The sequence below is a fragment of the Syngnathoides biaculeatus genome, chromosome 6, assembly GCF_019802595.1.
Source record: "Syngnathoides biaculeatus isolate LvHL_M chromosome 6, ASM1980259v1, whole genome shotgun sequence".
NCBI classification, from domain to species: Eukaryota; Metazoa; Chordata; class Actinopteri; order Syngnathiformes; family Syngnathidae; genus Syngnathoides; species Syngnathoides biaculeatus.
In genome coordinates, this window is record NC_084645.1 from 12,416,765 (window position 1) to 12,431,846 (window position 15,082).

At 41.8% G+C, this 15,082-nt stretch overlaps 1 protein-coding gene and 1 non-coding gene across 4 annotated transcripts in view; one reads left to right on the forward strand and one right to left on the reverse strand.

The window, feature by feature from the left end:
• polg (polymerase (DNA directed), gamma) overlaps positions 1 to 12,401 on the reverse strand; it is a 15,353-nt gene extending 2,952 nt beyond the window's left edge. The window contains exons 1-19 of one of the 3 annotated variants that reach the window (XM_061822161.1): positions 12,304 to 12,401; positions 11,191 to 11,801; positions 10,464 to 10,659; positions 10,181 to 10,348; positions 9,944 to 10,090; positions 9,788 to 9,867; positions 9,539 to 9,721; positions 8,637 to 8,779; positions 8,436 to 8,562; positions 8,143 to 8,367; positions 6,871 to 6,988; positions 6,393 to 6,458; positions 6,142 to 6,267; positions 5,917 to 6,077; positions 3,079 to 3,132; positions 2,854 to 2,971; positions 2,303 to 2,438; positions 799 to 1,045; positions 53 to 175 (exon numbers count right to left, since the gene is read on the reverse strand). In XM_061822161.1, coding sequence (XP_061678145.1) covers positions 53 to 175; positions 799 to 1,045; positions 2,303 to 2,438; positions 2,854 to 2,971; positions 3,079 to 3,132; positions 5,917 to 6,077; positions 6,142 to 6,267; positions 6,393 to 6,458; positions 6,871 to 6,988; positions 8,143 to 8,367; positions 8,436 to 8,562; positions 8,637 to 8,779; positions 9,539 to 9,721; positions 9,788 to 9,867; positions 9,944 to 10,090; positions 10,181 to 10,348; positions 10,464 to 10,659; positions 11,191 to 11,774 — 3,002 coding nt within the window. In that variant the 5' untranslated portion in view covers positions 11,775 to 11,801; positions 12,304 to 12,401. Of the gene's footprint in view, positions 1 to 52; positions 176 to 798; positions 1,046 to 2,302; positions 2,439 to 2,853; positions 2,972 to 3,078; positions 3,133 to 5,916; positions 6,078 to 6,141; positions 6,268 to 6,392; positions 6,459 to 6,870; positions 6,989 to 8,142; positions 8,368 to 8,435; positions 8,563 to 8,636; positions 8,780 to 9,538; positions 9,722 to 9,787; positions 9,868 to 9,943; positions 10,091 to 10,180; positions 10,349 to 10,463; positions 10,660 to 11,190; positions 11,802 to 12,115 lie in introns of all 3 variants that reach the window. The other 2 variants (XM_061822160.1, XM_061822162.1) reach the window with 2 other exon arrangements.
• A 139-nt stretch (positions 12,402 to 12,540) lies between these two features.
• On the forward strand, positions 12,541 to 12,613 carry trnar-ucg (transfer RNA arginine (anticodon UCG)). Its single transcript has one exon. It is a non-coding gene; the product is annotated as a tRNA-Arg (tRNA).
• Positions 12,614 to 15,082: the final 2,469 nt, after the last annotated feature.

Genomic DNA, 15,082 nt, shown 5'->3' on the forward strand with positions numbered 1-15,082 from the left:
AAAAGAAGCACAGAACTGTTGTTTTCTGTTTGATGGGCATTATTTCTCTCACCTCTGTGAGGCCAGTCGACTAATCTTTCGCAACTCCTGGAGGGATACGCTTCCGTCTTCCTCCCTTTCCACGTCAATTCCCAACTCACTGACCAGCCACTCACCTTCGTCTGATAGTTCATATCTGCCCACCCCCACACACAAACAAAACACACACACAAAAATGAGTCACAAAGCCACAATCAAATATGAATTCATACGGTGGTGCCTCAAGTAATGACCGGCACAAGATCCGGCCACCATCAGTTCACACCTTGCAGTCAGTCGGTTGTGCATTGCGCTTGCATTTTGTCTTTTAGGGCAAAACCATGATGGAATGCTAAGAAGAGCTGGAAGATGTCCATTGAATTCAGAGTTTGAAATCATGGAAAACCTTGTGCGAAGCAGTACAAACGTAATTCTTTATACTGAAGCAGGGAGCGTGGATAAATTGCTCCAACTGCAGCCAATGGCGTAAAAAAAAAAAAAAAAAAAAAAATTTAGATGTGGACATCTGTCGATAAGATGGACAAGTTTCTTAAAATGAAAAAAGCATGGTAAAAAGATTAAGTTCAGTAAAACCATAGTATTTGGGGAAAAACAGTACAACACTACAATGCTCATTTGTCTTGGAGCAGATTAATGGCTCTTACATTCATTTCAATGAGGAAAGTTGATTTTTGAGATGAGTGATCGAAGTTAAGAGCCTGGATATGGAATGATTGAAACTTTTAAGTGAAGGTACCACTGTACCATGAAAGAGGGTACCTGCGTAAGCCTTTGGTCAAAGCGTACATCTGTCTGGCCTTACTGGCAGCGTCTGTCTGACTAAGACGATGATTGAACTGCATAAGCAGCCTTTCGGCAAAGGGCTGTCCTGCGCCATAGATGCGTCCGTAGTTGAACACCTTGGCGTGCTCCCGGCTGATGCCAACAGCGTCAGCGGTACGGCTGTGCAGGTCAGTCCCTTGGCTCTTTTTTCCTTGAAGTGTCATCCAGCCAAAGGCCGTGCAACCTGAACCCGAAACACAAGAATTACGAGACAGCAAAGACGTGGCATGACTGTCTTACAGATGCTATGTTTTCACTTTAGTTTTATTCATCCGCCCTAATCCAACATTCACAGCTCCTGAATATTAAGATGTATTTTCCTTATTAAAAAAAAAAAAAATTGTCACAACGCAACGGATTTGAGCAATGGAATCTTACAATGAAATAAGATAAATAGCTTGTCATCTAATTTACTGAAATCAATGAGTACTGCACACTTAAAATAATCAAGTTACACTAGTCATACAATATATTTCAGTGAATTTCAGTATCGCACGCTCACAATAAGTTATTCAAATCTATTTTATCGGAGTCAATTACAGCACATTTAAGGTAATGAGTTATTTTTTTAAGTCAACTTTTGTTTTATAAAGTGTTTATTAAAAATACCTTCATTAAATAAACCAAGTAGACTACTCAAACTACTAAAACTCAAAAATAAATGCTGAGCGCCTTAGTTATCATTTTCCATGAAAAAATCCAGTTGAATACAATTTAAAAGCAGACACAGTGACGCAAACAATTAATTGGTTGCTTGTTGAATTTGCAGGTTAACCCATTTACAACGAACAGTCTGGTGTTTTTACACATTATTTTTATAAATATACAGTAATATCAACCAAAGGCACACAAACAAAACAAATTAAGCTAGTGAGACTGAGATGTGTAGCCTTCAGAGAACATGTTAGAGCAAAATATGATTCGATTTGCTAGGTGACACAGATTGGCGGATGAAGCATCCAAAAATGGATGTCGTTGGCTGAGATAATATTGACCATGAAAAATGGCTGCATCAAGGTAAGAGGAGAAAGGGATATGTTATGAAAGTATATGATGCACCCATCATGCCTAGCACCTGTTTCAGCAATGTGCAAAGGGGTACAGGGGTTATGGCCTGACCAAATTTCTCTTGATAGAAATGCTCTGTTCCCAAATTTAAGTCATCTGATTACATGAATTCAGTACATGTTGGCAGAGGCATACACTATTTATAAAGGAGTATTTTGGGCTCAAAAAGATGAACGTCCAAAAACGTGCGTCAGGTTGGAGTGAATGTCATTGTGAATGGTAGTACAGTATTTATGTCTCAGTGGTATGATTGACAGGTGATTAGTGCAAGGTGTACCCTGTCTCTAAGTCAACTGTGAAAGGATCCAGGTTCCCCCATGACCTTAATCATCGTAAGCAGCATAAAAAAAAATTAACGTATGCCAAATCTCACCGTGCATGCCCGCAAAGTGGGCCTCTCCGAGCACAGCTGCAATCCACAACTCTTGAGAGTCCACGTCAGCTCCAACCAGGTGATAACCTGCTGGTGCTTGCACCAGCGCCTTAAGCTCACTGCCCACTCTGTCCCGCTAAGGACACAAAAATGAAATATAACCCTTTTTTAGTGACCAGTGTTTCTTCACTACTTTTGTAGAGGCACTACACAGCAGATAACTTGTTTATTAAATTGAACATTAAATATCTTGTCTTTGTAGTTATGCAATAAAATATACATTGAACATGACTTGCAAATCATTGTATTCTGTTTTTATTTATGTTAAACCCAACGTCCCAACTTGATTGGATTTAAGTTTGTATATTTATTTAGAAAGAAAAATGGTGATGTTACTTTTTACAGCTGCTATATTTACTGTATATATTGGCGATTGGGAGTGATTCAGAACACAGCCTTATGTAGCTTAGAAATGGCAGCCACTATACATCATGAGACCGTATCTGTTGAAGTACTGGTGTGTGTAGTTTCCTTCACAGTATGTGTGTTACCCGAGCATTACTGGCAGTCAGCCATGTTGGCTCCACAGCCCTTCGTGTGACAGTTCCCGCAGTGACCACCTGAGGTAAGATAGCCCCATACTGCCCCTCTTCGTCAAACTCCTTGTGTCTTTGGAAACCGCCCAGAGGGGGAAAAACAAAAACAAAACAAAAAAAAACATTGTATGAAGTATGAAACTTTGTAACCAAACATGTATGCAGATCTAACAGACAAACCTGCTTACAAAACGAGGAAGCTCTCCTTTCCGTAGCCACAACACCATCTGGGAGCTACATGAGGACCATCAAAATAGCTTTCAGTGAAGCCTTCCAAATCCAAATACTTTCAAGAGCTGTTTAAGATTTTCAGTCGTACTGAAGGGCAAACGGCCCAACAAGGAGCAGACTGACTAGATTCATGATCCATGAAACGAACAATACATTTCTGCGGTTGTTTACTCTTTTGCCTTTCTGTGACTCACCCTGTTGTAACCTAAACTGATGTGGCCACTTCACTCTGAGAACATCTAGGCTGAAGCTTTGCAATGGCAAGGTATGGTTGCTCAATAGTCACAGTGAGGAAAATAAGTATTTGAACACCCTGCTATATTGCAAGTTCTCCCACTTAGAAATCATGAAGGGGTCTGAAATTTACATAGGACGTGCATGTCCATTGTGAGAAAGATAAACTAAAGAGAAAAATCCAGAAATCCCTGTGTATGAATTTTTAACGATTTATTTGTCTGATACAGCTGCATATAAGTATTTGAACACCTGAGAAAACCAATTTTAATATTTGGTACAGTTGCCTTTGTTTGCAATTGACCCCTCCGTACAGGGCACTTAACCAGGCCTCCTGAAGTGACGTCACGCCACGTGCGCTGACGTAAGACAAACAGTAAAAATGGCAAATACAATACAATACATTCTTAACTGAGAGAGACGCCATGCTTCTGATTTCATTCAATCATTCACACGTAGCAATGTTATGCTAGCGGAGAACGTCTCATTCATTTATACGAGACGTGTATTAAAAATCAAATTTAGGGCATATCTTCATGCAAACACTGTCTGGTTAAGCTTCGGCCGCGAGCCAGCAAGAAATCGATACGTTTGTGCAGTCCGATCATCGCTAAATATCGCTCAACAAAGAATAAGTGTGTCAATCGTTCACACGCAGCAGTGTTATGCTAGCGAAGAACTTCGAATTCATTTATACGAGACATGTATTGAAAATCAAATGTAGGGCATACCTTTGTGCAAACATCTGTTCCGGTTGATATTAGATGGATTTAGTTGATGATGCGGTCTTCCACAAAGTTTGATCCGTCGAAGGCATTTTTCGTACTGGGTCTTTGGTTTTGGAAAGGGTACGAATTGAACTCCACCAACTAGTCTTTCAGGATACCTGTCGTCACTATTACAAAGTCCGTGACTACACCTCTTAACCATATTTTTTGTTAAATAACCCAAATACGCGATAAAACGCAAACTAAACCTATACTGGACCATGCAATGTTGTCTGAGAAAATGGCGGGAGCAAAAACAGGCTTTGGTTTATGCAGATCTTTGGCCTCTGATTGGTCAGTGACGCAGATTGCGCAATATCCACGGAGGGGTCAATTACAGAGGTCAAACGTTTCCTGTAGTTGTTCACCAGGTTTTCACACACTTCATAAGGGATTTTGGCCCACTCCTCCACACAGATCTCTGCATCAGACAGGTTTCTGGGCTGTCGCTGAGAAACACAGAGTTTCAGCTCCCTCCAAAGATTTTCTATCGGGTCTAGGTCTGGAGACTGGCTAGACCACGCCAGAACCTTGATATGCTTCTTACGGAGCCACTCCTTGGTTTTCCTGGCTGGGTGCTTCGGGTCATTGTTATGCTGAAAGACCCAGCCAGGACCCATCTTCTATGCTCTGATTGAGGGAAAGAGGTTGTACCCCAAAATCTCACAATACATGGCCGCGATCATCCTCTCTTTAATACATGACTATAAATAGTCATTGGTAAACTTAAGACGGGCCATGAAATGTGCTGGTTTAAGCGGGGGAACCTTCCGTGCCATGCATGATTTCAAACCATGACGTCTTAGTGTATTACCAACAGTCACCTTGGAAACGGTGGTCCCAGCTCTTTTCAGGTCATTGACCAAGTCCTGTCGTGGAGTCCTGGGCTGATTCCATTACCTTTTGAAGGATCATTGAGACCCCACGAGGTGATATCTTGCATGGGGCTCCACTCCGATTGAGATTGACCGTCATGTTTAGCTTCTTCCATTTTCTAATGATTGGTCCAACAGTGGACTTTTTTTCACTAAACTGGTTGTCAATTTCTCTGTAGCCCTTTCCAGTCGTGTGGAGTTGTACAATTGTGTCTCTGGTGTCTTTGGACAGCTCTTTGGTCTTGGCCATGTTACAAGTTTGAGTCTTACTGTTTCTATGGAGTGGACAGGTGTCTTTATGCAGCTAAAGACCTTACACAGGTACATCTAATTCAGGATAATACATGGAGTGGAGGTGGACTTTTAAAGACGGACTAACAGGTCTTTGATAGTCAGAAGTCTAGCAGATAGACAGGTGTTCTAATACTTATTTGCAGCTATACCACACAAATAAATCACTAAAAAAAAAAAAAAAAAAAAAAAAATCATACAATTGTAATTTCTGGATGTTTCTTTTTAGATTCTCTCTCTCACAGTGGATATGCACCTGTAGGTTTTCATGATGTCAAAATGTGACCATCACCCAGCATGGTGAAGAGGACAGTTTAACAAACAGTTTTAATTGAATCAAGAAATGTATTGGTGAATTCGTCTGTTGTAAATTTTGCCATATAGCTCCTTTTAGAACAGGAAGTTGTGTCAAAAGTACTGAAATATTAAACTGTGACAATTCCTTGGCCCAGGTGGCATCCATCAGTATATTTCTTCATTCATTGTGTAATTCCACTGTGTTCATCGTATCATTTACAGTTTTACTGTACAAGTTAAAAAAAAAAAAAAAAAGAATATCTATGCATTTCCATCAAATACAGACAAACATCGCCAAATATGATAACGGAGATTAAAGATACCTTATGCGTTTATGGGCATTCCTCCAGAAGGATATCATTTTGTTGATCTCTAAGGCACGGGCTGCATTGGTCCCACCCCTTCCTGCTCTGAGAGTTCCATCCTCCATCTTAGGCAGGAAGTCTTTTGAAAAAGGACTGCCGACATTATTTTGATTACCGTCCTGAAACAGACAGTCTCTTCAGTGTGCTACACAATGCCAGTCACTTTCTGATTGAGCACCTTACCTTGTGTGGTAATTTGAAAAACCAACATCCAGGAATGTCAATATCGTTGAAGGGGCCGATTCCTTGGTGATTGGGGCAGTCACTCTCCTCTGGGAGAGCATTGGTCTTGCGGCTAAGATCTTGTCTCTGTACAATCAAAAAGAAAAACAAATGGAGGACAAGTGCTGATGTAACAACAGTAACAGCACTGTTTATTGTGATAGGCACGTTTGCGACATTAGGACAAAAGTAATAAAGAATAATTTGGATACCCCATTTGTCACTGGTTTGTCTCCATGTTCCTCTGTGAGTCTCTCCACTGATCCATATTCCTCCACCTCGTGGGGAAAAAAAAACATATGCATATATGAAATTGATTACAGAAGCAGCAGGGTGGTTTAATCGTTAGCATGGCTGCCTCACAGCTTCAAACCTCAGCTCAAGGACCCCTGTATGGAACTTGCATGTTCTCCACATTCTTACGTGGGTTTTCTCAGAGTACCTCGGTTTCCCCCCATATTCACAAAACGTGCATATTGAGCTATTTGAAGGCACTAAGGAATGAGTGATGTGAATATAAATGGTTGTTTAGCGGTTGTTTGGTCCAGATTGTAGAGCTCACCCACGAGTTCAACTCTTGAAGACTATATAAAAAAAAATGGATAGGCGGATGGACAGTTTATAGAAAAGTGCGCAGCGTAGTGTACCTTCTTCCCAACTACATGACAGTCCCACAAGATGCTTGATTACCTTTGCCCAAACAGCACTGTCTGTCCACATCAGGTTGTTTGGTGATTCACAGTCTACATACTCAGGACCCTCCTTGTTGTTCTGCTCGCAGTACTCTCTGTAAACACGTTCAATCTCTCTGCAGAGCACAAGAAGGATTCCTTAATAATAGGAGTGATTGTCAAACATTTTGGGTGCAGCGGTTAAAGTTTTTCCGAGGACACCCTCGTGATTGTTATGTAACCTGACTAACATGTACATCCCCTAAACGCCATGGAAGTGTTTATGTTTCAACTATAATATTCACGACCTGTTTCATGGAAAAGAAGTTCACCAAAAGCATCAGATTTAGATACAACATTTATCTGCAGTCACAACCTGACGTGCAATGCTTTCACTTACAATACGGCCTCCATCAGAGAGGAGCTACAGTAGTTTACAATAACTGTTAGTGTTGCCAAGGGGGCTTCTTGAGTGTCACAAAGGTGACTCATTTTTTCAAAAGCATGTTGTAACTGGGGGTGAGGCATGGATTCATCACTGAGCCCAGGTGCAGAAGAAATTCAGTCACAGCTCTCTGCTTCTGACAGGCATCCATCAGTGATGTAATTTCCAAAATGGCTGGCAGGAAGAAGACAAGCTTAAACATTTTCCTGTTTTATGTAAACTCTAAAAAAACAAAGAATGAACATTTCTGAAAAAAGTAAGTTACCAGTACATTAAATTTAGGTCATTATTTACTAACTGCCCTATTATTTAGCAACTTTTCCAACTGCTCTAGTACTAATTGAAAAAAAAAAAAAAGCAACTGTCAACTTTAAAATCCTGCTAAGAAACAGATTGCATGAATTAAATAATTTTCACTTTGCGTTCCAGATGACAAGAGTCACTTGAACTGAACAGTGCCAAAGACAAGCTACTTGCTCTTTTATAGGTTGCAAAAGCAGTGATTGAGACACGTTGGAAACTTCTGACCTGCGGTATGTGCTGCCAAGTCACGAATATTATGCAGACATTGCCTTGACTCCCCTATACAACTCAAAAGGAGTTAATACTACGTCTGAGAGGACTAGAAATGTTATGCAGATGCAAAAGCGTCAGATTTATGTGATTGAAAATTTTAATTGGCCTAAAAACCAAGATTATTAGTCATATTAGTAGGAGACAGTTAAAGGCTTAGTAGCGTTTGTTTTATTACTATGCTGTCTCCATTTGTACGTATGCGCTTTTCGAAAATGATTCCACATCATTTACTGCTCAGTGTGAAAACTTAGTGTGGTGTCCATTAAATACCTATGAGGGCACAGGGGTGGTCCTACGTTTCCGTCCGACGAGTCCAAGTTATCCCTGCGTCCCGGAACCAGATACCCCCAGCCATGTTTCTCTGTGTAATGCAGGGGGAATCCATCCCACGTCAGACCCATCAGTTTCGGGGTCACTCTCATCTGAAGACTGAGGAGACTCGCTCCGGGTGACCAGCTGTCCGCAGACATCTTCTCACAGAGTTTACGATACCACCTGGTGAGGTAGTACACAATGAAGAAATGTAAAGTGAAGGTAAAGTTCTGACTGCTGGGGAATCAGACCCAGGATGTCCGGGCAGGTGTTGCTTTCTCTTGGGAAGTCGATTCACTGTTTTCTTCAGATTATCCACAGCTAGCCTGCTCGGGCAAAGACCTGTTTCAGTGTCCTCTTCGGATGGTGGGCCTGTGTCTTGTGGCATAAAGTAAGTTTTAATACAAAGAAAAGACTGCTATATTCTACTGAGCTGCACTCTGAGGATATACCTTCCATCCAATTTGCAAGAGGTGCACCAATTTGGGATTGAACTGATTTTTGAGATTGTTTCTTTTTGTTGGCTGGCAGTTTTTTCAGCTTGAACTCATTCACGTCCCACTCGAGGTCCCAAAGCCAAGGATCATCTTTGAATCTAAGGATGAAGACAAAAAATACACTCACTTTATGGACACAAGTATTAGTCATGCAATCTCGGTAGTTGGTTTCCTCGTTGCAGCCAAACATCGACAGCTCTTCTTTTTATGACATCTGGGATCAGTGATTCTGGGTGAGCGGGCATTGAAAATCAAGGCTGTGGCTGATCCCCACAACTGTTCTTGAGATTCGAATCTGGCATCTGTACCCCCAAGCTTGACCTTGTGCACTCAGTGAGGCGCAGTCATACTGGAATAGAGATGTGGAAGCTTGGTTTTGTGCAAAATATCAGTTTAATATTTAAGGGGGAAGGGGTTGATTTTAAACCAATAATTAATAATGACTTTAAAAAATCCAGAGCATCTAGGAAGTACAGTATTGTTCTCCTTTTGAATCGATCTGAAATAAATCTGCCTTTCCCGCGACCCTTGTGAGGATAAGTGGCTAAGAAAATGGATGATGGATAAATATGCCTTTCGCTCAAAATTAGTTCGGCTCGGCTCTGGAACTCCTGCGACCCTTGTGAGGATAGGCGGCTTGGAAAGTGGATGGATAAATGAACTATTCTACACTACATTAATTTTTTTAGATGCATGTGTAAATGATTCAAGCAGGTATTTTCATATGAATCATAGGATAACAGAGACCCACATTAAATTATTTACATGGTATAGAAGATTTGGGTTCACTACATTTAGCTAAAATAAGGTTATTCAGGAAAAAGTCCAGTCACAAAAATAGAAGTTTCATGTCTCACTTGTCATCCTCCAAAAGCTGGCATACATCATCAGCTAGACTCATGAGAGACTTCTTCATCTCTTTTTGGAGCTCTTCATAAATGTCCTGGGCATCCTCCAGGTATCGTTCCCAGTTCTGATTGACAGGAAGATAGCTCACACCCATCTCCAGCATTCCAGCAAATGTCACAGGATGCGGACATCTTTCGGAGTACAGATTAGTTATGATCCGTCAGTGACCACAATTTAAGAGAAATATGCATTCTGACCTTTCCATAAAGAGAGGTAGCTGTTCAATAAAAATTTCATGGGTTGCCAGAACATCTGAGGCGCAGTATTGCATTAATTCCTGAAGGGGGCACCAAAGGCAAAGTTACTCTCCACTGTGGGCTGGATAGTTAAGACACATGGATGGACAGACATACCTGGAAGTGGTTCCTGACGTCCATCATAGTCCCCTTTACAAAGGTCTCTCTTATCTCTTTCTTCAGCGGTGGGCCTCCCACATAGAGAGCATGGACATCAGCTAAGTTGTTGAGGCTGCTAATATTCACCCAGTCCCAAAACCCAACCTATACATCAAATCATTAAATTATGAAGGTTTTCATTTGTCTGTGGCTGAAAAAACACCCCCCACCAAACCCAGTGTCAAATACACCAACCTTAGGACCATCTTTTTTCTGTGCCACTTTCTTCATGTGCTTGGTGACCTCCTGGAGGCCCACCTTCTTGCCCATCTTATTGGCCATCCAGAGCGTGCGCTGGAAGCCAGTCAGGCCCGAGATAGCCATGTGCAGACTCATCGTGTCCATGAAGCGCACCTTGGACCCCTCGAGAAAATGAAGTGTATGGGATTTTAATTAAATATAAACAACACAAGCTCTAAAGGAAATTATTAAAAAAAAATCATAAAACAACCAAAATCTAAATAACAGGTTCCCACACCTTTAGCAAATATTGCTCCTTAATGTGAGCTCTGTCAAAACTGACATTGTGGCCCACAATAAGCCGTTCCTTCCACTGACTCCCCGGTGGACGGACAGAGTTCATTGGTGTCTCCAATGGGATGAGGTCAGCAAGGGAGAGCTGGTTTGACCAGGAGTAGCGTTCTTCGATCAGACGTTTGCTGCACCAAGAGTACCTTGCAAGGTGGGGGACACAGAAACCTGTGACATAAACTTGCCACAACTTCCCCATAAAGTAATATTTTGGTACTGTTGTTGTGTCTACATATGAACAAAAACACTGTAGTAGCTACACAATGAACACATCCATCCATTTTGTATAACGCATGTCCTCAACGGGGTCATCTGTGAGATGGAGTCTCTCCCAGATGACTTTGGGGAAGTGGTGGGGTACACACCCAGGACTGATTGCCAGTCAATTGTGTGGCACATATAGAAAAACAACAATTCACACTCACATTCACAGATACGGGCAATTTAGAGTCTTGATAACCTAACCTTTTTGGAATGTGAGAGTAAGTTGTGATACACAGTTAAACCCACAAAAGCGTGGGGGGAATATCCAAAGTCCACCAAGAAAAAAGGGCAGAGGTGATATTCAAACACCTGAACATCAAAACTGTGAGGTTAACTATCAGACCACCTAAGGACAAGGCAAATCAACATAATCATTCCAGTTCTTCTGAGTGTAGGTTTTTTTTTCTTACCAGTGTGTAGGAGACAAAGCAACTGCCAATGTTGGACACTGTCCCTCTGCCATGCACACCTCCACATCAAACACAAGCGCCGTCTCGTCTGGGAAGTCAACCCTGTAACTCTCCCCGTTAGACTCATAGCGTGTCCAACCAACCTGCCATGTCCACTCCTGAGGCATGCAAGGAAGCTCCGCTCTCTGCAGCTCGGCCGCAGCTTCCAAGTATGGAAGACTTTGCTTCTGAGCTAAAAGACGGAAGTGTTCGTCAATATTGTTCCCGTACATTTTGGGAAGCTTCATCTCCACTTCGTGTAACAGCGACGTTTCTTTCCCCCAAAGCTGATGCTTCTGCAAGTGCCTGAGACCGCGTTGCACTTCTTCTTCTTTGTACTCGGGCTGCAGCCCCCGAAAGATCTGCTCGTGGAGATTTCTTGACAGCATCTGGATATTTAAGGGGTTCAGACGGGTCTCTGTGGTGTCCTCACCCTGGACTGAGTGGAGTTTTGTGGAGCAGAAGGAGCGGAGCCATATCCCTTTTTTGGAGAGGACAGAGCTGTGCGTGGGACAGCGGATCAATTTGAACGTCACACGCAGCATCACCTCATCTGGAGAGCTCACCGCATCCTATGAAAAACATTCACAACCAGTACATTTGTCCTAATTGAAGCGGTCTTCATTAACTGGTAGATGAAAACATCCACAAAATACAAAGCTTGGATCAAAGCTGCTGGACGCTACAGATACCTCGATTCAACCTTTGCGATTACTACTATGACTAAACACATGAAATTAAAACATCATGCCTCAAAAATTACTCGTGTAGGTTGTAGTCTGAACAAAACACGGCCGTTGTATACGGTGCTTCGTAGTTCTATCTCCATTTTAAGAACACAATAAGCAACAAAAAATAGCCAGCTACGTCGTTTCTGTCAACTTACTGAGTCAACTCATTGATGGGATCACGTGTAATCAACCGGAACATTTGGCTAAGGAGTTTCCCTCGATTGTGGGTTAGCAAAGCTCGCATAACTGCTTGCTCCAAGTTCAGACATGACATGACATGACATTTCATGACAACACTGCGACTGGTAACTGTCATAAAAAAAAAATAAACAAAAAAAACCACCGTTTGAAGACGCAGGCGAAGAACAACCTGACGCTCGAAAAGCTGCTTCGGCGGAGAAGAGAAACAGCTTTTGCGACACCTAGCGGCCCGGATGACCACGTACTTGGACATAGCCAGAAGGGACGACTGGAAGGGACATTATATTCACTTGCTTTGCGTGTACAGTAAAATACTTATTCCACCTGTACACCTGAGTATTATGCGTATTTATATACGCGATCACCCATTGATCCAGCAGGCCGTGTGGCCTAATGGATAAGGCATCTGACTTCGGATCAGGGGATTGCAGGTTCGAGTCCTGCCACGGTCGTATATTTTGTTGATGCGTTTTTTAAATCGCTTTACATTTCCATTCGTGCAAAACAAATAAAGACCACAAATAGAAATGGGGCGCCATCCAATCAGAAATAATGAGAGGTAGGATTATATATTACATGACATTAAATCATGCAGTCTTAAAGTAAGAATGTTGCATATTGCACATTTATGTACTCATTATGACACGTGATAAAATGTGTACAATTTTCTCAATTGAACACATATCCACATATGCACTTTTACTCACACACAAACTTCCAAATTCCAAGGCAACCTCTTTTTGTGTGTGCAGTTCATTAAATAGGTGCCCCAAAATTCAACACGCAGGGACAACTTCTGTAACAACAACCGTAAAATGGCAGACTGATAATACTGATTACGTGACTGAAAACTGATATTTATATACTGATATAACAGGTAATATTTATGAAATCTGCTTATTTTTGATTTGTTTAAACTTTTATCTGCAGCGCATTCACACTCAATCATTATGCAACCACAGTGTAAATGTTTTAATTCCTTCAAATGTTACAGAGGCCCACAAAAGTATTAAATATACTTTTATGGAGATCAGTTCAGGGTGCAGTCTGCTTTTTGCCCGAAGTGAGCTGGAATACGCTCCGGCACTCCCATGACCCTTGGGAGGATAAGTGGTTTGGAAAATTGATGGATGGGGGAGTGGAATGAACACCTACTATGTGAATGTATTTTCCAGTTGGTTATTGTAGTAATTGGAGAGTTGAGTGCATTTTTAGGTGGTATTTTATGAAAATAATTATGAGAACCACTGCTACAAATAGTTTCCAAATGCAAATATCGCCATTGCTCTCTTATGTGTTATTAGAGTGAAAATAGTTAAGGAAGAAAGATGAAGTATAGCTGTGCAGTGGATTGTTCTAAGATGATGGTTTAAGAACGCAAATGAACTTGTTTTTTTCATCCATCCATCCATTTTCTTTGCCGCTCATTCTCACGAGGGTCGCGGGGAGTGCTGGAGCCTATCCCAGCTATCAACGGGCAGGAGGCGGGGTACACCCCGAACTGGCTGCCAGCCAATTCGAGGGCACATTTAGACAGTCGCACTCACAATCACAACTAGGGGCAATTTAGAGTCTCCAATTAATGTTGTATGTTTTTGAAATGTGGGAGGAAACCGGAGTGCACGGAGAAAACCCACACAGGCACGGGGAGAACATGCAAACTCCACATAGGTGGGGCCGGAATCGAACCCGGGTCCTCAGAACTGTGAGGCTAAGGCTTTATCAACTGATCCACCGGTTTTATTCACAGATCATAAAAACAATACAAACAAAAAATGTCAAGTATAGCAAACAGTATGAAAAACAATCCGTTTTGTGATGTATTGCTATATTTATATAAAACATATTTTCACAACTAAACTAAATCCTAGACATGCGTACTTGAGGGGGCAGGCAGAAATGTTTAGGGGGTATCAAGTAACATCATATCCTTTATTTTATTGTTTATTACCATTATTTATTATGACACTTACTTAGCGATAGCTTCCTGGGGTCTTTTTTACTAAGCTACCTTCACTCTGATAACACTAGTAAGTATTCTTGAGCATATGATCTGTTGTGTGGGTGTGTGGATGTGCTTTTCCAAGAGAGAACAAAAAAGTACAACGGAAATCAAAGTGTCCCATCACCAATAATGTATTTTTAGTACAGGACCACAGGGCTACTCAAGTTTTAGTTGAAGGCCACGTGATGCACTCAGGCCCCATCTTAGCGACCCCTTGCATGGTTAACCCGTCACTACACATACAAATAGCACCACAAAATGCTGAACTATAAACTTCTTAGCACAGCCAATTCCTTTGAGCTCATCATAATTGCCCAATTTTTGCTTCATATCATGGTTGCGACAATACCGTTAGACCTCAATAAATTTGCACCAAACGTCTCACAGGTTACCCCGAGAATTTGAAGGAGTTAAATGTAAAATGGGACAGCAACGATTTTAAAATTTACATTATGCTTATTGATGTCTCAAGTCTTTTTTTCATTCTTGAATCCATGATTGTTGCATGTCATCACTCATCAATCCTCCATGAATCAACATTATTTTTGCAGAAAGCCCTTCAGGTCAATAATATAGAATCGAAAATAGTAACAAAACGGAATTGTTTTCGAGTGTATCCATCTTGGCCGTCTTGACTAATCTTTGTAAAGATTGGCCTCTGTGATTGGTCAAACAAGGCGTGCTGGTGTGAGACGTCATAACGTGGCGGCTTGACTGACAGCAGAGGAGGTGCTTCGGCCGCAGCCGGGCAGAAGGTGGCCAGAGGAGGATGCGGGAGCACCCTCCACCCCGCCCGGTCCGTGGGACGTACGAGACCGCTGGCTCGAAAGGTTCACGAATAGGTAAGACAAACCTTTGTGGGGTATTTTTAATCGAAAATTTATGCCTGCTTCACTCCATGTGTCCTCCTACCGCG